At 34.3% G+C, this 25942-nt stretch overlaps 1 protein-coding gene across 2 annotated transcripts in view; it reads right to left on the bottom strand.

The window, feature by feature from the left end:
* CDK8 (cyclin dependent kinase 8) overlaps positions 1-25942 on the bottom strand; it is a 102333-nt gene that overhangs the window by 40339 nt on the left and 36052 nt on the right. For both annotated transcript variants that reach the window (XM_012778533.3, XM_012778532.3), the window contains exons 2-3: positions 12579-12654; positions 1407-1517 (exon numbers count right to left, since the gene is read on the bottom strand). In XM_012778533.3, coding sequence (XP_012633987.1) covers positions 1407-1517; positions 12579-12654 — 187 coding nt within the window. The remainder of the gene's footprint in view (positions 1-1406; positions 1518-12578; positions 12655-25942) is intronic.

Raw genomic sequence — 25942 nt, 5'->3', positions numbered from 1 at the left:
TTCTTAAATTGCAGGGAAATCTATTAGTTGCATTCAACTATGCCTTGCACACCACTGTATATATCCCTGGCACTAATACTGCACAGACAATACTTGTAATCCATATATCTAAATGAATATTAAGCATATTCTTGAAATTAGTAACCATAATAAAAATAAGAGTTAGATATTTAACATTATAAGTTAATATTTTCACTTTCTATATTCTGAGAATAAGACAAAGATAAAGAGTAACTAATGATTAATGAAAAAAGGAGCTTTACTTCCCATGGTAAAAATATATAGCAAAGAATACCTAGTGAAAAGGTACAGCATATCAGTCAGAGTATATGTAGTATGATTAATCTATACTTTATTAGCAGCATTATGCTATTTTAATTTTCTTCTTCTCAGTCTTCTACAAGGTCTTCTGCTGCTGCCTTGGTTAGAGTGCAGTGGCATCATCAGAACTGACTACAACTCCTGGGCTCAAGGGATCTTCCTGCTGAGTAGCTGGGACTGTAGGCACATGCCACTATGCCTGTCTAATTTATTTTTTTCCTATTTTTTTTGTAGAGATGAGGTTTCACAATGTTGCCCAGACTGTTCTTGAACTCCTGGCCTCAAAATATCCTCCCTTCTTGGCCTCCCAAAGTGCTACAATTATAGATGTGGAGCCACCAGACCCAACCCTCTTCTCAGTCTTTTTTTGAAGGTATTCAACAGCAGGCAAACAAAACAGATCTACAACTTAATAATCTAGAATGTTTTGTCACCTTTCCTAAGATATCATGTGATAATCAAGTCTGTTCTCTAAGAAGATTCATCGGTTCTCCAAATTTAGTAAAAATAGAGCACTTAAAAAAAAATAAAATAAAACCCTGCCAGAGTAAGAATGAAAGGAACAAATATGTAGGAGAGGTAAGATAATTAATGGAGTCCATATCCATTTCTTCAGTTAACACTTTCATTAGAATATCACAAGTGACTTTTTACTAATGCTTTAAAACTAAAATACTACAATGAGGGAATTTCTTTTTTTTTTTTTCTTTTTTTTTTTTTCATGTGTCCCAGGTGTTCAATGAGGGAATTTCTTACTGTCATTTTCTTTATGTTCCAGGGCTATATAGCAAATACGTGGTATGCATACCATGAAATCTCACCAACACCTGAGTTTTAAAAATAACTCTTTTTACTGCAACTACTTTGTCACTCTGTTGTTTTTGCCAATTCACTTCAACATCTTAATTAAAATAAAAAATAAAATGGATAAAGGAGTTTTAGTAAACTGAATCATTTTTTAATGAAAATGAACATTAAAAAATACTCATTTGGCTTACATGATTATGATGATGATAAAGCTAATGATGAACTATCTACATGCACAGTACAACAGTATACACATGTCTACCAGCAAGTGACCTTACCCAGAGGTCATGTTCAGCGTAGTCAAAAAGAAGCCACACTTTCCTATCAGCGTGAGACAGAAACACCTTCTGAAGAGAGATGACGTTCGGATGCTTAAGCTCTCGAAGTAACTGCAAAACAAAGGAGATTTATTAAAAAATTTTGCCATAAAAATGTTAAAAAAAATCACACCATTTGTAATTCAAAGGCAATACAAAGCCAGTGGCAATAATCTTAAAAATCTAATAAGCACTCATATAATTTAAAGATATACAGGTGCTTCAGTAACAAATCAGGAAAAATCTGTGAAGAAAAAAGACAGTGAAATTCTATAACTAAGTAAATCTATTTTGTTGTTGTTTGGTTGGTTACTTTGCTTTAATTTTTATTTTGGTACAACATACCTAATATAAAAACTACCATTTTAAAGTGCACAATTCAGTGGCATTAAGTATATTCACAATGTTGTGCAACCATCACCAATATCTACTTTAGAAGTTTTGTAATCATCCTATACAGAAACTCTGTACCCATTAAACAATAACCCCATTTCCCTCTCCCCTAGTCCCTGATAACCTCTATTCTACTTTCTGTCTCTAAAAATTTGTCTATTCTAGATACCTCATATAAGCAGAATCATACAATACCAAGTCCTTTCATGTCTGGTTTATTTCACTTTGCATACTGTTTACAAAGTTCAACCATGCTGTATAGCACATGTCAGAATTGCATTCCTTTTTATGAATGAATACATTCCATCACATGTATATACCACATTTTTTAATACATTTATCTGTTGATGGACACTTGAGCTGTTGCCACCTTTAGGCTATTGTCAATATTGCTGCTACAAACAGTGGTATACAATATCTGTTTAAGTCCCTGCTTTCAATTCTTCAGGTATATACCTAGGAGTGAAACTGCTGGATCATATGATTGCTCTATGTTTAACTTTTTGAGAAACCACCAAATTTGCAGCTGTACCATTTTACATTCCCATCTGTAATGCAAGACGGGTTCCAATTTCTCCATATCCTCACCAACACTGATTATTTTCTTTCTTTTTCTTCTTAAAAATTAGCAGCCAAACATGGCATAGATACACGATGGAATATTATTCAGCCAAAAAAGAAAAAGCAAAAGTAAATCCTGTCATTGCAATAACATGAACGGAACTGGAGCCTTTATAAGTGAAATAAGCCAAGCACAGAAAGGCAAATATTGCATGTTCTCACTCTATATGGGAGCTAAAAAAGCACATTTCACAAAGGTAGAGAGTAGACTAGTGGTTACCAGAGTCAGGGAAGAAGTGGAAGATGGGGGGATGAAGGAGCAAAAAGGAATATAAATGTATTTATTACCACTGAATTATACACTTAAAAATGGTAAAGATGGTAAATTCTATGTATTTTACCTCAATTTAAAAAGAAATTAACAGGCCGGGCGCGGTGGCTCACGCCTGTAATCCTAGCTCTCTGGGAGGCCGAGGCGGGCGGATTGCTCGAGGTCAGGAGTTCGAAACCAGCCTGAGCAAGAGCGAGACCCCGTCTCTACTATAAATAGAAAGAAATTAATTGGCCAACTAATATATATATACAAAAAAAAAAAAATTAGCCGGGCATGGTGGCGAATGCCTGTAGTCCCAGCTACTTGGGAGGCTGAGGCAGGAGGATTGCTTGAGCCCAGGAGTTTGAGGTTGCTGTGAGCTAGGCTGACGCCACGGCACTCACTCTAGCCTGGGCAACAAAGCGAGACTCTGTCTCAAAAAAAAAAAAAAAAAAAAAGAAATTAACAGATTAACAGCCATCCTAATGGGGTATGAAGTGCTATCTCACTGTGGTTTTGATTTTCATTTCCCAAATGACTAATGATGCCGAACATGTTTTCATGTGTTTACTGACCATTAATATATCTTCTTTGGAGAAATGCCTATTTAAGTCCTTTGCTTATTTTTTGATCAGTTTGTTTTGTTGTTGAGTTGTAGAAGTTCTTTATATAGTCTAGCTTATCAGCTAGACTGCCTTTCAGCTATATGATTCACAAATCATGTGAATAAATCATGTGAGTTGTCTATACTTGGACATCATAAAAAAACTGAAATCTGTAGCTTGTAATCCTTTAAAAAATAATCTAATATTGTAATTGCAACATTAGAAAACATTGATCAACACTAAATATCAGACGAAAATTAAGATCTGTAACTCTGTTAGACAGAATACCTAATTCTGGGCATTTAAATTACATAAAGTTGATTAAAATCTTATACCTTTTCCATAAAATAATAAAGTAACAACTTACACACATAGCATCATCCAAGTAGAGTGCACTTTCATGGGTTTAACCTTTATTTCCTAAAAGGATATGATTTCATTTAAAATCTCTTATCTCTTCACTTTATTAATAAAATAACCAAAACAGCCCTAACATCCATCCAGTTAAGAAGCACACCTACCCATGCCAAACAAAAGCAAAAACAAGTGCAATGACAAGAAAAAGCTTCTTATGAAGCCGCTACCATGACTTTATCAGTTAAAACAGATTTATGTAGTGCCCTCCAAATGTGCTCCAAATTCAAGCCAGCCATGTGAGAAAGTCAAGGTCTTAGAACTATGACTTCAGTGACTTTTATAAGAACACTGCCACCAAAATAAGAATTAATGTAAATGTAAATACATTATATTGAGTGCTCTGAGATCAATTCCAGCAAAGGAACGACTCTGAATGAACTAAACACTAAGTCACATATTAAAGATTTTCCTCTGGAGAGAGTGATAATTGTTCTATTCAGGAGCAAGGTTAAATTCAGGTTGGATCTTTCTGCTTTTAGAATATACTTTTCAAACTTATAAGACTTTATAGATTATATAGCAATCCTCAGGAACCTAAAAGCCAGTATCTAAATGACCATTTCCTAATTAATAAACAAAGCAAATAATCTGACAGAAAAAGTCTAGACTTTGCAGTCCCCCCGGATCTTCTAGCTAGCTGAAAGAACTAATTTAGTGCTAAGGTAGTATTAATTCTAGTTCAGTGTTTTTTCTTCTACCTCCAAATTGGAACACACTCCTAAGCTAGACGGATATTTTAAATCCTTTCTGGATATTGGGAGGGTATAAATTACAACAAACAAACCCCAAAGCATTGGCAAAAGATCTCTACAATTATTAGAAACCTATATATATATAAAGTTATTCTTAGATGTCTCCTGAATTTCACCTCTGTTTTGCTTCTGTATTGAAAAAAGGAAACATCAGTAACTATTTTATTAAGCTCTTCCAAGGTACCAAGTATGGTATTAAACATATGACATGCATTATCTCACTTCATCATGAATTAACTCTATGAAATATTTATACAACCCCTATTTTACAAATGAGAATAGTGGTTTAAGGGAGATAAATAATTCTGTCAAGGTCACATTCCCAGGTAATGATAGAAGCAGGACTTTAGGCTTTTAAAAATTAAATAATTTTTAAAACACAAAATTAGCACTTCTAACTACTGTGGTCTAATACCAATTCTTCCCAAGAGCTAATATCCTGGAGGAATAGTTCTCTTTATAATCTAGAGACACAAATGTCTTCAATATATACCATGTAGGTAACCTGACAGTGGCAGGCACTGTATGTGCATTCTCATCACTGCATGGCTAGCTCCTAACACACTGTCTGGAAGCCCTTATTAAGTACTTGGTGAATATATGAATAAATGAATGTATGAATTAACCAAATACATAACTAAACTAAAGGAGGCTGGTACAACATACTCTTTGGCTTCTAATCTGTGGACTAAGAGATCATTGCTGTCATCATGAAATCAATCCACTTCTTAAAAATATCTATTTTTTTAAAAAAAATCCATCTGATTAGCCAGACAACAAATCTACTAGGGTAATAATTTTACTATTGAGTAGGTAACTGGTGTTCACACAGACTGAACTGTGTTCACTTAAAATTCATATGCTGAAGCCCTAACCACCAATACATTACGTTGTGACTGTACAGTTATGTGCTACATAATGATGCTCTGGTCAACAACAGACGGTATATATGCTGGTGGTCCCAAAGGATTATAACAGAGCTGAGAAATTTGTATTGGCCAGTGACTCATAGCCTTTGTAACATCATAACATCACATATTACTCATGTGTGTGTGATGCTGGTGTAAATAAACCTACTGTACTGTCATATAAAAAGTCTAACATACATAATTATGTACAGCACATGATATTTGATAATGATAAATATTAACATTTAATAATGTTAAAAATAAACAACTATATAACTGGCTTATAGTATTTACAGTAATTCTTAATCATTATTTTAGAGTGTACTCCTTCTACCTATGGGGGAGGCAGTTAACTGTAAAACAGACTCAGGCAAGTCCTTCAGGAGATACTCCAGAAGAAGGCATTGTTATCATAGGAGATGACAGCTCCATGGGTGTTATTGTCCCTGAAGACCCTCCAGTGGGACAAGATGTGGAGGTGGGCCAGGCGCGGTGGCTCACAACTATAATCATAGCACTCTGGGAAGCTGAGGTGGGAGGGACCGCTTGAGATCAGGAATTTAAGACCAGCCTGAGCTCAAGAGCAAGACCCTGTCTCTATTAAAAATAGAAAAAATTATCTGGGCATTATGGCACACACCAGTAATCCCAGATACTCGGGAGGCTGAGGCAGGAGGATTGCTTGAGCCCAGGAGTTGGAGGTTGCAGTGAGCTATGGTGATGCCACTGCACTCCAGCCCCAGCAACAGAGTGAGACTGTCTCAAAAAGAGATACTGATGACCCTGCCCCTGGGTAGGCCTAGGCCAATGTGGGTGTGTATCTTAGTTTTTAACGAAAATGTTTAGAAAGTAAAAAAAATAAATAAATAAAAATTTTAAAAAATAGAAAAACACTTATAGAGCAAAGGTATAAATAAAATATTTTTACACAGCTGTACAATGTGCTTGTGCTTTAAGCTAAGTGTCATTACGAGAGTCTAAAAGTTAAAAAAATTAAAGTTTATAAAATAAAAGTAACAGTAAGCTAAGATAAATTAGCTAGTAGTATTAAACTGTATTTTATAAATTTAGTGTAGTCTAAGTGTACAGTGTTTATAAAGTCTACAGTAGTATACAGTTATGTCCTAGGCCTTCACATTCACTTACCACTCACTCACCCAGAGCAATTTCCAACCTGCAAGCTCCATTCATGGTAAGCGCCCTATACAGATTTTTTTAAATCTTTTATACTGTATTTTTACTGTGCCTTTTCTATATTTGGATACACAAATACTCTTATCATTGTCTTACAATTGCCTATAATAGTCAGTACAGTAATATGTTGTGCAGGTTTGTAGCCTTGAAGTAATAGGCTATATATACCATATAATCTAGATGTGCAGTAAGCTATACCATCTAGGTTTGTGTAAGTATACTCTATGAATGCACAACAATGATATCACCTAATGGTGCTCTTCTCAGAACATACATGGCCTTAATTAAGTGATACATGACTGTGTTTGGAGATAAGGCCTCTTAAGAGGTAATTATGTTAAAATGAGGCCTTTAGAGTAGTCCCTAATCCAATCTGACCAGTGTTGTTCTAATCAAAGAAGACCAGGGGTGTCTCTGGAATGACCACCTGAAGAGAAAGAAAGGGAGAGGCCATCTTTCCAAGGACAAAGGACTCAGAGGAAACTAATCATTCCAGAACTTTGATACTGGATTTCTAGCCTCTACAACCATGAGAAAATACATTTTTGTTGTTTAAGCTACCTAGTCTGTGGTATTTTGTTATGGCAACCCTGGCAAACTGGTACAATTAGTATTATTACTGAGTAAGCAAAACACTATGTATTAGATATTTTTTAACTTTTAGGGAGATACATTAGGAGATAGGCCACTTTGGGATTAAAAGAGAATGGCCATGTGGGATTGGAAACAGAACTTAAATCTCAGTGGAGAATCACCCCTAAGTAAATATTTATATTTAAGGACTTCCAAAAGACTAGGGAGCTGTGCAACATTTAGCAGAGCCAACATTTACTACTAAATGCCTACTATGTGGTAGGCACCATGGAAGATGCACTGCTAGGTTCCAGGGATATCACATGTTCTAAGAACTGATTTAAGTCCTCTAGGAGATAAACACAAGTAAGCAGACAATTCTAGCACTGTGACTGTAGCATCTAATGAGAGTAGCTAGCATTTACTGTGAGCTGATTATACCCTAGGAAGTGTTCTAAGCTCCTCACAACAACTCTATGAGATACCATTATTATTACTATTTTACAAACAAGGAAACTGAAACACAGGGAAATTAAGAAACTTGCTTTGAGTGCTACAAGCTAGTGGAGTGGCAGAGCCGGGGTAAGAGCCCAGAGGCTGGTGAGGGTCTTACCCAGTACACACACTACCGCGTGGATGATGCTCTGACACTGGGGAGCATTCCAGCTTTCCTTCCTGGTAAACAGAACTATAGCACTGCATAACCCCATACAGAGCCCACAGCATGCAGATTCTCATTCTTAACAGTTTAGATATTATTTTTTGCCTTTTTGAAGATTTTGTGTTAAAACCTTTTGGGTGAAAATAAATAAGGTTTAAATACACTCACACAATGTTTTCCATTGCAGAAATCATCTGTTTTTCCCAATTCTGTTGGGGAAAAAAATCTTCTAACTTTCTGAGTACTAAGATTACTGCTTTTAATACGTTGTTTTTTTTTTTACCATGAACTTGATTCATTACAATTGTCATACAAAATATTGCATTTACTTTGAACTTCTAAAGTACAAATAAATAAAATATGGATTAATAAGTTAAAACTGTGTTTTGTCAATGCCACTTATGTGATAAATGAGAAAGTGGGTTAAACAAGCCTATAATGAAAAATAGAAGCCTATAATGTTCTCATGCTACATTGTGTTCTAATATTAAAATTTCACAACACAACAAAGATAACAAATTCTAAATGTATGCCATCAGTATGGTGATAGTTGAATTGAAATCACTGTAAAAAAAAGAAAAATAATTTCAATTTTTTTTAGAGCTATGGAACTTTTTTCAACCAAATTCTTGCAAATTGATAAAAACTGAGGTGTTACAGTTAAAGTAGAAGTGAGCTATAAAAGTAGAGTCTGGAGCTTTATATCTCTCATCTCTCATCCCCATCCCAACTACAAGGCAGCCTCGTAGAATTTTGATGCACCACTGATATAACAGTTCGAAAAATGACAGAGGGTGAGGGCAACAGATAAATAAGTAAACAAAAAAACAAACAAATAAAGAGAACCCCTTATAATTACAGTTTGTAATGAGTGTTATTAAAGAAACAAACTGGGTGTGATCATAGAAAATAACAGAGCTAAGTGGTGGGGACACAGAAGACTTAAAATGGGGAAGAATTAATAAATGGAAGGGAAGGTCTGATAAAACTTGCCAGAAAAGATGGGAATTTTTTCCTTAAATTTTTGTTATACAAATTTCAAAAGTAAATGGACTATTAAAACAAACTCCTATGTACCATTATCCTCTTATCCAATTTTATTTTATTTATATTAATACCTATTCCTCCGACCCCTGCCCTGGATTATTTTGAGGTAAATCCCAGATATCATATAATATTTCACTTATAAATATTTCAGTGTGTTTTTCTAAAATATAGGGTCTTTCTTCTTTGACCACAATGAAAATAAATTAATAATCATTAACAGTAAGTTATCTAGATAAGCCTTACATATTTAAAAATTGAACAATATATTTCTAAAGAACTCATGAATTACATTAAAAAAATCACAAATAAAATTGAAAATATTTTGCATTAAATGATAATACAGCATAACAAAATTTGTGGAATACAGGTAAAACACAGCTTAGAAGGAAATGCATAGTTTTAAATACTTATCTTAGAAAAGAATATCTTAAAAACCAATGACCTAAGGTTCTAACTTATGATGACAAAGAAATGTAAGCCCAAAGTAAAAGAAGAGCATAAATCAATAAAATAAACATATATTATCAATATCAGAACGAAAGTGGGATAGCACTATAGAACCTATGGATATGAAAAGATAATAAGGAAATATTATGGAAAACTTTGTGCCAATACATTCAATGACTTAGCTAGGAATTGAAGGGAACTTCCTAAACTTGATTAATGGAATCTGTGAAAAACCCATAGTGATCATCATACTAAATGGTGACAGTGAAAACAGCTCCCTCAAGATTGGGAATAAATCAAAGATGCTTGCTCTCACCACTATTCAACCCGTGTGAAATACCCTAACCAGTAAAGTAAGGGAAGAAAAAGACACAAAAAACATACATTTAAAAAAAAAGTAAAAGTATCTATATTCATAAACGACATAATTATTTATGTAGAAAATCCCAAGGGATCACCAAAAATTTAGAATTTAGAAATGCCTCAGGAGATACACTACACTATATATACATATATATGTATATTTTATTATTATTATTTTTTTAAATCAGCTGGGCACGGTGGCTCACGACTGTAATCCTAGCACTCTGGGAGGCCAAGGTGCAAGGACTGCTTGAGCTCCGGAGTTCAAGACAAGCCTGAGCAAGAGCGAGACTCTGTCTCTACAAAAAATAGAAAAATCAGCTGGGCACGGTGGCGCATGCCTGTAGTCCAGGCTACTCAGGAGGCTGAAGCAGAAGGATCGCTTGAGCTCAGGAGTTAGAGGTTGCAGTGAGCTAGGCTGACACCACGACACTCTAGCCCCAGTGACAGAGCAAGACTCTGTCTCAAAAAAACAAAAAAACCACCATAAAAACAAAACAAAACAAAAAATCAATGCTGATTTTTTCAAATGGAAAATAATTTTGTTTAAAAATTCCATTTACAGTGCTAGAAAACATGACATATTTCAAATTCATTCAAGAAGAACAAATTTAACAAAAGTGTGCAAAATCTCTACACTGAAAACTGTAAAGCATTGCTGAAAGAAATTAAAGAAAACCTTAAAAATGGCAGGTATATCTTTCCACTGGCTTAAAAGTCCCAATATTATCACTCTTCAAATTGATCCAAGTTATGGTCCCAACAGGTATTTAAAAAAAAAAAGAAAGAAATTGACTAGCTGATTAAAAAATGTATATGATAATGGAAAGGACCTAAAATAGCCCAAACAATTCTGACAGAGAATAAAGCTGGTGGACTTACATGACCTGACTTCAAGTCTCGCTGTAAAGGTAATTTGGTATTAGCATAAGGCTAGACAGAGAGATCACTGGGACTGAATAGAGAGCCCAGAAATAGACTTACACTTACATAGTCATTTTCTTTTTTTACAAAGATGTCAAAGGAATGCTATGCCAAAGAATGTTTTCCAAAAATGATGTTACAACTGTATACTGATATGGGGGAGGGGAACTCAAACTACACCATACCACCAACAAAAAATTAAGTGAACATATCACAGACTAAAAATAAAAGGTAAAGCTAAAACTGTAAAGCTTCTGAAAGAAAACATTGGGAAATATTGTCAATCAGTGGGTATAAAGATTTCTTCAGCCAAATACAGAAAACAATAGTCATCAAAGGAAAAATTAGTAAATTAGACTTCATCAAAATTAAAAATTTCTGCTCATTTCAGATTGAAGAACTATGATCAGGTAGATTAAAAGTAGGCTTTCATACTTCTGTGTTTAACTACATTTACAGTTATGAACATATATGTAAAGATAAGCATGCCTGCTTCTGAACTGAGAGGAATTTTACTATTTTAAAAACATAATTTCTTAAAGAATTATAAACAAGAGAAAAGCATGTGAACAATAAGCACATAGCTCAATGAATTTTCACATATTAAACTCGTGTAACAAGACCTGGAGCAAGAGCAATACACATGTTACTAGCTAGACCCTGCAAGCTCCCCATTCCCTCCAAGGGTAATCGCTACTGACTTCTAACATCACTGACCATAGTTCAATGGCTTCTAATTCTAGTATACATAGACTACATAGACTAGTAGAGTACATAGACTAGTATACATAGAATAGATGTTAAAGAACTTAAAGTTAACGTACAGCTATCTGGTCTCAAGATTCAAAAGTACAAGAAATTTATCAATTAAATGAAATACATCGTCCAGGATGGTATAACTTTGGTTAATGATGTCCTCCATCTCATCCTTCTTTTTCCCTCATGAAGTAATTGTCATGTGTGCTCCAAAACCTGGAACTTTCCTTGATTCTCTACTCTACTTTAGATGTACACCCTTCGCCCACTCCCATATATTTTTATCACAGTACTGGACACACTATTCTTATTGTAAGATCTGAGAGTCTCTTTTCTTAGTAGAGTTTAAATACTTGAGGCCAGAGATCCTGACTTGTCTTATGATTCTTTACTTTTACCTACTCTAATCCTTTTCAACATGGTACCACAATAAATGCCTGTTGGATGAAGACCTACAGGTACAGAATCTGCTAAACTTGCAACATTATTTAAATTAATACTTCCAGCTCATACTAGCCTGTATCTATGGGTACATATAGGCACTGAGTGCAATGAAAGCAAATATTATAATATATATATACAAGAATATTCTGATTAAAGACAGAAAAGACAATTTGGACCCATAGTTTTATAACAGTAAAAAGTGAAGTAAAATCTCAACAAGTAACACTTAATTGAAATGTATAGATAATTTTTAAGTAATGCATTACTTATAAGAATACTTCCCTTGGAATCCAAATGAGATTCTAACTACAATATGGAAAATTGCTTTTAAAATAAAAGGTCATAAATTTTTATGTACTCAAATGAACAGATACCCATAGCCAATGAAAATCAAATATGATCTCATTTTAATTTTGATATATCCTACCCTATTAAAATAGAAATATTAATATTTTAAGGACTAACATACCACTTTTACTGCACTTAGTGAAATAACAACTGGACCTTTAACTATTAGTGACATTTATTGGGGAAATAAATATTTATGTAAATAACTGACATTAACTTTACCCCAAATAAATGAACTTATACAGAAATTTTTGCTAGAACTACACACTCTCTTTTCTTTTCCTTAATAAAGATGTTTTTCTATAGATAGTTGATATGAAAAATATTCATCAACTTCCAATTAATGTGACAAATACAATACAGAGACTTATATAGTTTACACACTCATGAGTCAGCTGATAATGACGATAAAAAGAACTTCACTTACTGCTATTTCTCTACATGCCGACATAGAGATCCCAGTTCCTTCTATTTGTTTTAAAGCATAGTCTTTATCATCCTTCCTGTAAAAACAAAGTTATTTTAATATATAGACAAATCTATACTTATATACATGTTTAATAAATTACATTTACTACATATTGACACCTTCATACATAATCATATAATGTCACATGAAAAAACTTTTTAGATAACCCAGTCCAATGCCATTATTTGATAAGGGAAGTTAACTTCAAAGGAATAAAAAGACTTGTCCAAGGCTCCATAGTTATTTGTGGAGGACACAGATTCAGAGATAGAGCTCCTGACTCCAAGCAATAGGTTCCTTTTCCTCTAACATGTGAATACGACACATACACACATAGGAAATAAAACTTGCTTTCTATTACAAAACCATTCTCATATTAGTGGGTAAAAAAAGTTAAGAAATGAACGTATCTCTAAAATACAAAATGGTTATAATTTAAAACATGTTATAGTCATCATAATCTGATAATGAATAACCTAGAATAGGTCATGTTCAAATACTTTCAAAGAGACTCACTCAACATTTACTGATTTATTTTATTTAATTTTATTTATTTATTATTTATTGAGCACTTACTATATATCCAGAACTGTGATAGGTTCTGGGAATAATAGGACTCCTTCTTTTATGGAGTTTTCTGTGTCTACTGGCTTAGATAGATAAACAAATAACCTACAATAATACAATATAGTAAGTGCTATAACAGGGTAAGTGCAAACCACAGAGGTTATCCAAAGGTTACCAAGTTAGATGACCCAATCAAAGACTTCTCAGAGGAAATGTCATATAACTGAAGCCTAAGAGCTGTTCTCAAACCTTCTGGATTAAGAACCCCTTTACTTTCTTGGAAATTACTGAGGACTCCGAAGAGCTTTTGTTTGTTATATCTATCAATATTTACCATACAAGAATTTTAAAATGGAATCTAAGTTGAGCAAAAAAGAAAAAAAAATTTTAAAAGAACTTTTAAGCCACAGAATACAAAATCACATATCTACTAGCTACCACAGCAATGGTGTCATCACATGTTACATCACCTCTAAAAGAAATGCACTGTACTCTCATTAGAGTAAGAATGAAAAAAGCAAATAATGTCTTAGTATTATTAATATGAAAATAGTTGACCTTGTATACTCTCTGAAAGGATCTCAGAGACATCAAGGGGTTCCCAGATCACACTTTGAGAACTGCTCTGTTTGTGTGTGTTATCAGTTAAAAGGGAGAACACAGAGTGAAGGAATATGAGACCTTCACTCATGAATATGAGGTAAGAGAAAATAAAGCATTTTAGGGAGAATAGATACTGTATATAACTGGAGATGAGACTGGGGTAAAATTAGGAACCAGAACATGAAAGTCTTTTTACTCCAATAATAATAAGAAGGACTTCTTTATAGGTTTTTTAAACAAGAGAATATCAATTACATTTTACTTGGGGAATATATCTTTGGCTGCCTTGTGAATGCTATGGGAAATTAAATATAGACAGGAGGCAGAAAGAACAGTTAAAGTTAATTAGCAAAATTATTCAGTGAGAGATGAAGGTGGCTACTGAAGAATGATGCTTACTACAGGGAGTAGACAGAGTAGAGAGAGATGCAGTAGAGCCAACACAGTACTTTATGATTGACTATTGGAGGTACGGAAGGAACAGTCAAAGATAATCTGCCTTAGCCAACAAGTTAATGACAGCATTATTCAATGAAACAAGGTAAGAGGGAAAGATCTGGGAGAAGAGGAAGATAGTTCCATCATGTGTAGGTTGAGTTTTGGGGACCTGTGAGACATCTAAGTGAGCATGCCTGACGGCAAGCTGAATAAACACTAAAGTTCAAGAGAGGGCTGAAGATACAGATTTACTGTAAATACCATAAACACAGTAATCAAAGTCATGAAAATAGATGCAATGGGACCAAAAAGATTGTCAAGAAAAAGATTTTCAAAATAGGCACAATAGTAAGCAATACCAAAAACTGCAAAGAGGTCTAATAAGGTAAGGATTGAAAAGCACCTACTGAATTTAACAATGACAGTCACCAGTGGGTACTGGAGTAGGCAAAGACAGTTGCAGGGATGTAGTGGCAGAGTCTATATTGCAGAGGGCTCAGGAGTGAATAGAACAGAAGTGAACTGAGACAATGTACATAGGTAATTCTCTGAAGGGGAGAAAACAAGGTAGTAGCTGGAATAATACACAAGGTTAAAGAATTAATAATTTTTTAAGATGGATGAGACTTGAGAATGTTAAGTGCTGACAGAAAGAATCCAGAGCAAAGAAGCTGCTAACACAGGAGAGAGGGAAAAGTCAAGAGAGCAAAAGACCCTGAAACACTGGAGAGAAATTAATTAGATTCAGGGCTAGAAAAAAGAAACATCTATTCTATTTAATAGAAGAAAGAGGACAGAGAAAAGGATGGACACAGATGGAAAGAAGTTGGTTCCGAGGCAAAAAGCTAGGGGGAGTTCCCATTTTGATGACTTTCATCTTTTTCTAAAATGTGAAATGAGGTTATATACTAAACAGAAGGGCAGTGATAGGGTTGGAGATCTGAGCAGAGTGGAGGTTTGATTAAGCAAATTTATAACCTCTTATAAAATCAATTAAGTCCATTTAATACTTTATTTTAAATTATTAAAACTTATATTGCTTTATCTTTATTTTTACAACATATTTATACCAAATCCTTAGTCAAGAAAATAAATCCCAGTAACATTATTTCTCTACAAAAAGATGTGTTGTATGACAATCAGCTTTATAACATACTTTCTATTAACAGTAAAGCACCATGCACCCTCATATAAGAAAGACATTAAGAATACACAACGCTCACCAAGTCTGAATGATTTCTGAAAGAAAGAAAGAATACTTTTAAGGACACAAATATAAAACAAAAGTGGAATCAGAATAAGTCTATTAGACACTTTCATGTGTATGGTTATTGATTTGGGGTCTCTGAATAGACTGTGTTATACGCCCGAGTTTCGACTGCAACTCATCACATGAAGTCAGGTATGAAATTTTCCACTTGTGGCATCATGTTGGCACAATGGAAACTGAATTGTGAAAGAAACTCAATGAAAGAAGCTTCAGAAAGTCTACTTAAACCTAGACTCTTAAGAATTTTGTCAGGAAGAGAGGGAAGCACTGGGGTGAGAAATGAGTAGTTACACAAGACACCCAGAAAGTGAAACAGCACATACAAAACTACAGAAAGAAGCTTGGAAAGGATCTGTCATGCTCAGAAAATGGCAAAGAGTAGTAGCAAGTAGTTTAATATTAAAATGTGTCACAAAGGAGGGGCTACCAGTAGCAGCCCTGAGGTCAACTGAGATTTTAGAAATAGGCAAAAGTAAGGTAGGAGAAATCTTTTATGCCACCTGTCTCCAAAAAGGAGTATAGAGTGTATGTACTTCATTCACTTTAAGGGGTATATAAAACAAATGAGTATGAGAAGAAAACATTACATTAACAAGAAAATAAAGTGTATTGTGTAAGAAGACCAAAAGGAAGAGGATGGAACCCAAACACTTGCCTTTAAGAGATGGGAGGAGTAAGATGAAAATATAAAATAGCTGCAATGGAGTGGTTAAAAAACAGAACAGGGCATGGTGGCTCATGCCTGTAATCCCAGAACTTTGGGAGACCAAGGTGGGAGAACTGCTTGAGGCCAGGAGTTTGAGACCAGCTTGGGCAACACAGCGAGACCCTGTCTCCATAAAAAAAATAAAAATAAAAATAGTAGCTGGGCAACGTGGCATGCACCTGTGGTCCCAGTTACTAGGGAGGCTAGGAAGAGGGAGGATCACTTGAGCCCAGGAGTTTGAGACTACAGTGAGATAGGCCTCTGCACTCCAGCCTAGGTAACAAATCAAGATCTTCTCTCTTTAAAACAAACAAAAAAGCCCTGAGTAGCGTTTTGGCAAAATAGAATACTGAACACATATTATCAGACCTCACTGCCTCCTAAAACCCTAATGAAATTATGGTAAAGGGAATTCCTAAGACATAAACCCATAAGGATGAAAACTAAGACAGAACACAGCATAAAATTTGGAAACTAGAAAGCAAATAGATAAAAAGCAGCTGATAAAGAGAATTCAAGGAAACAGAACCAGACACGGACAGCGAAAAAGCCAAAAACCAATCCGATTTACAAAGCAAAGTTTTCCAAAGGCAAACAATCAGGACTATGAGATACCTCTGGGAAGTACAATTGGCTGGCTGGAAGATAAAGTGGAGGAAATAATCCTAGAACACAGAATAATAAGACAAAGTGAGAGAAATGTGAAAGAATAATAGGAAATTTAGAGGAGCAGTCCATGAGATCCAAAACACAAATAATTAGGAGTTCCCAAAAGACAGAACAGAGAAAAGAGGGGAAGGAAATTTATAAAGTAATTCAAGGAAACGTTGGGAAGGACATGACTTGCAAAACTGGAAGGGTTCACTGAGTTCCCATTACAAATAGGTGAAAACAGACCCACTCTGAGACACAGTATTCAGATATTTCAGAAATGTGGAGGCAAACAGTACACTTTACAAGCTTCCAGTGGGGATGGGTAATCGGTAACTTAGAAAAGACTGAGAATCAGAAGAGCTTTGGTCTTTTCAAAAGAGTTTTGGAAGCTAGAAGTTCTAGAAGTCTAGAACTATATTGCATAAAATCATTAAATATTGATTACATTGTCAACAGATGTGGTTTGGAGTTTATGTTCTGTGTTGCAGTCTATTCTAGTGAGCTGTAATGATAGGAAAACATTCTGGAACCGTTAGCTAGATCAAGAACCTTGCATCAGAATGTAAATCAGTGCACTGCTTCATGTAAATCAGTGCATGACTTCTTGGAAAAAGTCATGTTTTAAGGAAAACAAAACAGCTGAAATAATCACTATGCATAGTTATGTAGTAAAAATTGTGAATTACAGAAAGGCTAATGTGTTAAATTTAAGATTTAATTATCTTATGATTTGGAAAGAGAACATAAACAACTGTCATTGCATGCTGAGGTAAAATGGTTACTGGGGAAAAGTCAGTGAGAATGCAGGACTATGGAATAAAAATCTTAGTGACTGTGCAAGAAAATAAACCAGTTGGTCCCAGTGGTTTAGAGATGTGAATTGAACAGCCTAACTTGCTTTGGTGTGGTATCTTTGGTATTTTTAATGACCATAGTATTTCCAATCAGGGAAAGAACATAAAAGTTCAAAAAAAAGATGGCTCTTAAATACATATTCTTGAGTATTACCCATATTTTAAAAGGTTTTTAATAAAATTCTATTATTTAAAACAATTAAAGGTCCTAACAATTATTGTTCTTACTGCTGTATTTTCAAATATTGCCTGGAACTATTTCTTACCTTTGGACACTATCATTTAAGTTAATGATTACTGTAGCATTTAAAACTCTTCTTCTTGATTTAGGTTCCAAATTCAGAATAATAAAAAACTGATTAGTTGGATTTTACACCTAAAATATCTTTGAATTTCCTGGAATAGCCACCAGGTAACACAAAGATTTATTCCCTCACCTTAAAAAATGAAGTATAATTGAAATAATTAGATTTGGTCAACATTTTTCAAATGTTATTTAATTCAAAGCTATTGTGAAAACTCTTATTTCTAAATTGGTTTATCTGATGAATCAAAAGATCAGTTTGGGCTCTATAAATTAGTTATATGCAATAAAATATACTAATGAATATATATTCAATGGTTATAACCTTTAAGTTGGGAAGAGGCTGACTCAATGCTCATATATTAATAATATTAAAAACTGGTACAATGACTGTTTCAAATTAATTTTTGTTTCTAGGTTTCAATATCCTTGTCAGTCATGGATAATCACAGTATACTTGATGGTAGAAATCACAGAGCCATGCAGATTTGTCAAAGTTCTCACTGTTCATAATAATATGTTCTAATTCTCTGGGTAATCACTGAATCTTCAGAAATCAACTGTGAATTATACCATGTTTCCCCCAAAATAAGACCTACCTGTAAAATAAGCCCTAGCAGGATTTCTAAGCATTTGTACAATAGAAGCCCTACCCCGAAAATAAGACCTAGTTATGGGCGTGGCTGCACAGCGTATCTGCAAAACCCATGCATTTCCTTGCAGAGTGGTAAAGAAGACGAGCAGTCCATCTCATCTGCCCCATCGTGTCAGCTAGTATCCTAGAGGTGACCAGAAAGGTGCGGGCAGCCCCAACAACAAGGTCGGCTCCCCATGTCAGGTCCCAGCCATCCTGTGAGTGCTGCAAGCTGAGGCTTTGAGGGAAAAATAACACATGCCCTGAAAATAAGTCCTAGGATGTCTTCTTGAGGAAAAATAAATATAAGACCCTGTCTTATTTTCGGGGAAACACGGTAGTAATCTCTCAGTATCTGTCAGTGTTACAGTGCTCAAATGTGAACTTCAGTCTTATATGTGCACAGACAATCTTGCTTCAGATGATTCAACAGCTAACCTTATAGCAACAACAAAAAATATAAATAAAGATTTGACTCAGTCCAACAACAGATGAGGTTCTCCGAACAATCTCTTATCAGTGGAATTCTAGCAATGATAAAAATCTGGATTTCACAGAACAATGATCTGAATACCAGAATCTGGCCAAAAAGAGGGACTGAAAAAGTAAAAAGCCCTACTGATAATCATATTGTGATATCCCTAAGAGATTAGCAGCAAAGTCAACAGGAAACAAAGTTTTGCCCAAGGCTACATCATAGCTGCAAAATGACTACTTTGGTCCTTCTTATGAGTGGTTACTGCATTCTTCCCAATCAGTCCCCAGCTTGGTGTCATTCCTCCTACTCCTGGATAGAATGCTGAGATACCCAATTACCAAAGTGACCTCACTTCATGACAATATCCAATCCAGAGCTGGTCTACTTCCCCTAATCTTTCCCTAAAATGATTCAGCCCAAGCCCAAACCTGACTTCCTCTGGTATGAGCTCTCCCTTGTTACAGCAGGCTAATTATTAATAATAAACGTTGACTATAGGTGCACTCCTGGTGGCCTTTATCATTTATAATGCCCTATAATATTATACTAAATTACAATGCATTAGAGCAAATTAAATAATACTTCCTTTCATTTAAGTTGGATAAAATCTAAAAGAGCACATTCTAGCTAGCCATGCTGTATTTTGCTTAAAATCCTTTGCCATATTAATATGTTCTATTCTTTTGATCATTCTGACAAATGAAATCCACAAGTTAATTTTTTGGTTAATGACATGTTTATTAAAAAGACTATTAGTACAATTAATTCTAGATTTGAGGGAATTTCCTGGCAATTTGGGGAGAGTTCCCATGTTTGGCACTGTTACAGACTCTGAGAGATAGCCATGAACAAGATAGAGCCAACAGGAATTACTTTCAAGTTTCGTGGCAGCCCTGGATGCCAAGCTCCAAGAAGTTACAAAGCTTCCTGTAAACCTAGTAATGAATACCTCTCATCTGCATTACCTCATGAAATTCTAGCCAAGTTTATTAGCTCTCACACTTCAAATGCATCTTTACCTTGTTTGGAGAAACAGCTAGCAGAGCTTAAAGAAAATACCTGCCTTAGTGGTTGAAAGAAACACTTGGTTTTCTCCTGTCTGTTCAGTTATAAAATTATACTGCATCACCACAATGTGAGTTTTTAAAATCAAATTACTTATCAATCTTTTAAAAATCATCTTCCCAAAGTATCATTTTTCTTAACAACTCTCCTAAGAATAAAATCATACTCACTGCATCTTCACTTCAATTACCATGTTTTGACATTGGTCATTTACAGTCATCCTTTTCTCCTTAACATTCATGCTAAAAGAAATGGGCAACACTAAAAACAGAAATTAACGTACAATATATTTGGTCAGTCTTTTTGGCTATTTTATATTTCATACATCTGCATAATTTATTTCTACTTGACCTGAAACATATTTTTCTTAAAAGTATTATTACATTCGGGCATGTGAATGCACCTGAACATTTCTGAAATGTTCACATTATACTCCAAGTATTATAATGAATAAGTACTCAACAGTGATGACACCTTAAAAAATGTCTTTTTCTCCTTACTCTACCTTTTAAAATTCTATCTTTCTAGCAATACAGCTACCAAATGATAGTTACTTTCTACCCTGTCAACAACACTCAGTAATTGTTAAGAATGTTATGAATGTTCATTGTTGAAAAATAAACAGGATGAGATCTGAAGTCACTGCAATTCTGCCTCTTGCAAGGAGAGAGGTATATAAAATGACAATAATAGGTATTTACTAAATGACTATAATGTTCCTAGTACTGTTAGATGTACAGCAAATTATTGATTCATTTATTTCTCACAATAATCCTATGATAAGGTACCTTTATTTATCCCCATTTTACAGTTTTTAAACAAATTAATGTCTAGGGAAGCTAAGTAACTTGTTCAATGTCACATAGCTAGCAAGCCAGGTAGATTCCAGAACCTGAATTCTTAACCATTATGTGATACTGACTCTGTAAGTGTTCACTAGGTTTAGTAACCCAGATAATAGTGACATTAGCAAATGCAGTTAAATGGAATGGTGGAGGTAGAAGCCAGATTGGAGTGGGTTGAAGAGTAAAAGGAGAGCAAAGAACTAGAGGCAATATGAACAAAAACCCTCTTAAGAAATATGCCTGTAAGGAAAGATAAGTGATAGGTTGGTGACTGGAAGAAGATTCAATGTCCAGAAAAGGCTATACTGTTGCACTTGCTACTAGAGGTAGGGTAGCAAACTCAAGTATCTATTGAGATCAGGCAGGTAATTTATATAATAATAATACTGACCAAAACTTATATACATTTATAATATGCTAGGTACTTGTCTAAGTACCTCTTCTATATTAACATATGTGATGCTGAGAACAGCAAATTAGTCCCATTTGACAGATAAGAAAACTAATGGAGAGAGGTCTGGTACTTGGCCAAAGTCACACAGCTAGCTGAGATTTAAACCTGGCTCCCGAGTACCTTCTATTAGAGCAAAGGTCAAAGAAGTGCATGTAATCTGGGGGCTCTGGTGAACTGAAGAGCACATCTACCTCAAAGAGTATATCTATGCCTCCAACTATAGCTAGCTCTGTTCAACAGAGCATTCCAAGAGATGGATATGCTCTATGTCTGCTCTGCTCAATACAGTAGTCGTCAGCCCCATGAGAGAATTGGGCAATGGAAATAAGGCTTATGTGAGTGGGAAACTAGACTTTACATCTTATTTCATTTTAGTTAATTTAAATTTAAAAAACATATGTGGCTTAGTTGCTAATGCACTGAACAGCATAACTCTAGAAAACTATGAGTATTCTAATTGTTTTAGGATAAGCCAGAAATAAAGAATTTAATAGGAAATCTTCCAATTTTAAAATGCTGGTTCCTTAAAAAAAAAACTGCTAATGTGTTTATCAAACAATCTGAATGTCCATCAAGAGAATAAATTTCACAAGTTATAATGAAATTTATAGTAATAAAATAAGGTATAGCTACATACATCAACAAGTATATCAAAAAAACAATGTTTTTTAAAAAGTTGCAGAATAAGTACCATTAGATACCATTCTTCTGAAGTTTAAACACTCACAGCATTGCATATTGTTTAGGGATACATACGGTACAAAAGTATAAAGGCTTTCACAGAAAATATAACACTAGCATGCTGGTTACTCCTAGCATGAAGGATCTAACTTTGATCAGGGAGGATGTATTAGTTTTCTACCGCTGATGCAACAAACTATCACAAACGTGGCTTAAAACAACACAAATTTATATTCTTACAGATTTATAGATAGGAAGTCCAACATGGGTCTCACTGAGCTAAAAATCAAGCAGCCAGGAAGGGTACATTCTTCTCCAGAGGGTCTACGGGAGAGCCATTTCCCTGCCTTTTCCAGCTTCTAGAGGTGGCCCTCCCCTTGGTTCATGGACCTCTTCCTCTTCAAAGCAAGAAACAGTGGGTCAAGTTCTCACATCATATCATTCTGACCTTGTTTCTGCCATTACATCTCTTTCTCTGACTCTTCTATCTCGCTCCTCTACTTTTAAGCACCCTTGTGATTACATACGGTCAACCCGCATAATCCAGAATAATCTTCCTATTTTGAGGTCGGCTGATTAGAAACTGTAATTCCATCTGCAACTTTAATTCGCCTTTGCTATATTAAAAAGTTTCAGGGATGGGGGGGCACATTATTTTCCCTACCACAGAAAAATACTCAAGAAGCTGTGATTTTCTAATGTTGCCTTAAGTAGAAGACAATGGTGTTTGTTATTGTATCTTTTTATATGCCTCAAGTATGTTTAAAAGGCTTTGATGTGAGACTGTGTTTTAAGACAAGTTTTTTAAACTTTCAGAGCCATAAAATTTCAATGAGATCACTCAGATCTCAATGCAGAGGGAAACTGAGGAAAGCAAGGGAAAAATCAAGGCCTTGGCCCTGCTCCAATCTGAAAAGATTCTCTTTTCATTGCCTTCTACCTTTCTACAGGACATTTCCTATGATAAGTAAAAAAAAAAAAAAAAAAGGATTCAAATTATCTTAAAAAACAAACTAAAAGTAGAATATTACTAGATTATAAGCAAAACTATAATAAGATTAATTTATATACTAGAAGTAAATAGCAATAGTTAGCAAGCTAACTCAGGATTTAATGATAAAGAAACATGATTATGTCTTACAAAAGAACTGTTGAGGAACTGAATGACACCTCTGATAGAGCCTTATAGGGCTCAGAAGATAAAACTAATAGTCCAGAGCCTGGGAGGAAGCAAGAAAGGGTGCTAGAAAATGCCCATGCACTTTTGGTTGAGACCCTGAAGAGCTGTACTCAAAGACTAATATGAATAAGAAGTATACTGACTCTCATAGGACCTGCACTTCAGCTTCAAATATCAAAGCCTGAAAACAGAATAATGTAGTCTGCCAGCTCTTTCAGGCACCAAACAAAAGTGCTCATTGTTGGAAGATACCATCTTCTAGGTATCAAGTTATTCCTCAACAACAATGTCAAACACAGTGTCTAAAAACATAATAAAAAAATAAATAACCAGCCACATGAGGAGACAAGGCAACTGGCAGAAACCACAAACACCAGAAACAGACTCATAAGAGCTCCAGATAGTCTATGAAGTCTTTAAGAATACATTATTCAAAGTGAAAGACTGAGAATTTTAATAGAGTACCCCAAAATAGAACATAGATTTTTAAGGAGAAAAAAAATTCTAAAACCGAAAAATACAATAACTGTACCTAATAACACAACTGATGGGTTTAAAAGCAGAAGTAGTGCAGTAGAGGGGATGATTAATGAACTGGAAGAGATACTGGAGGAAAATATCCAAAATAATAAATGGAATGGCCAAATGCTGAAAACTATGAAGGAGAAGATAAGAGACAATACGATGAGAGGGGCTAACATACATACAATTGAAGCCCATAAAGATGTGAGAAAGGAAGAGAAGGCGGCTGGAGGGGAAGGGGGGTAGGGAAAGAACGAACATAAACAATATTTAGAGACAATGGATGAGAATTCTGTAAAACTACTGACTTCAAATTACCCATTCAGAAGCATGATGAATCACAGCAGCACAAGTACAAGGAAAACCACACAGAGGCAATTCTTAGAAAAATTACTTTCAAAAACAAAGACAAAGAGAAAATCTTAAAAGCATCCAGAAAAAAACCACATTACCAGCAATGCAATAGCTGGTTAGATTGACAGGCAACTGATTTCTTAAAAACAACACAATTCAAAAGGGTGAAAATATATTTAAAATACTGGATGAAAACGATTGCTAACCTACAATTCTACACCCAGAGAAATGTCCTTCAAGACTGAAGGTGAACTAGAGACATTTTCAGATAAACTAAAATAATTTGTCAACAGTTCCACATTAAACAAATACTAATGGGTGTTCTTCAGGCAGAGAGAAAATAATTCCAAAAGGAAGCAGGCTAATGCAGGAAAAAATAAGAAATGTTAAAAAGTGGTGATATTTCTAAATAAATACCTATGTTATATAATAGTGATAATGTTAATATCTTGTAAGGTATAAACATATAAAATTAAAAAATAATTGTCAATATTAAGTCAAGGATGGGGGAGTAAATAAGAGTTAAAATCTGCTAATATTCTTGCATTATTTGGGAAAAGGGTCCATATACCAATTAAGATTAGGCATTATTAAGATAAGGCATTAAGTAAATCTGAAATGTATATTTTAATCTCCAGAATAGCAAAAGTGTAGAATGTCCAAGTTAATGAAGGTAAAATTATGGAATAATACATAATATTAAAAAATGATGAAAAGAAACATGAAGCTGGAGGGATAAATTAGAAAGCTTGAATGTCTTAAATAGTAGATACAATAAATGTAAATAAATTATATGCTTATTAAATTATATACTTTTATATTTTATTATTTTTTTTTTATTTTTACACAGCTAATTGGACTGAATATACTTTTATATTTTAAAAATCTAACACATACTGCATGCAAGAGACACAAATAAAATACAAGGATTTTAAAAGAATTCAAGTAAAAGGAAGAGAAATGGTACACCATAGAAAACATCAAACCAAAAGAAATCTAGTGTAGCTGTATTAAAACAGGCAAAGTAATATTTAAGACAAAAGGAATTACTAAATTGTTTATAATAATAAAATTTCAACTAAATTTGACCTAATAGATACATATAAAAACATATAAAACATATAAAAACATTAGTTGGTAACTGCAGATTACACATGCTTTTTAAACACATATAACATTTATAAAAATTGACCATATCTTAGATTCTAAAAGCAAGTTTAACAAATTTTCAGGAACTGAAATCATAAAGACTATGTTCTCTCACTGGCCACAGTGAAATTAAGCTAGAAATCAATAATATAAAGAAGACTTACAAAATGTATTTCTAGATAATCCAAGCGTCAATGAAGATATCAGAATGAAAATTAGAAAAAACTTTGAAATAATGAAATTACTATAAATGAAAATGCCTGAAATATAACTAAAGCTATAGTTAGTAAATAAGAAAAATATTAAACTAAAAGGGGACAAATAGAGAAAAAGTATGAGCCACAGATAAACAAACATACATGCATACATAAAACAGAAAAGAAACTTTATATATGTATATATATAAAAAACAGAAAAGAAATATAAAGAGTCAACTATAAAGAGTCAATATAAAATATAAACAGTCAACAATGTCAAACACTGACTCATTAAAAATGCCAATAAACCAGCTGGGTATAGTGGTATGTGCCAGCAGTCCCAGCTACTGGAAAGGCCAAGGTGGGA

The sequence above is a fragment of the Microcebus murinus genome, chromosome 13, assembly GCF_040939455.1.
Source record: "Microcebus murinus isolate Inina chromosome 13, M.murinus_Inina_mat1.0, whole genome shotgun sequence".
Taxonomy (NCBI): domain Eukaryota; kingdom Metazoa; phylum Chordata; class Mammalia; order Primates; family Cheirogaleidae; genus Microcebus; species Microcebus murinus.
This window is presented reverse-complemented; position numbering and strand designations above follow the sequence as displayed.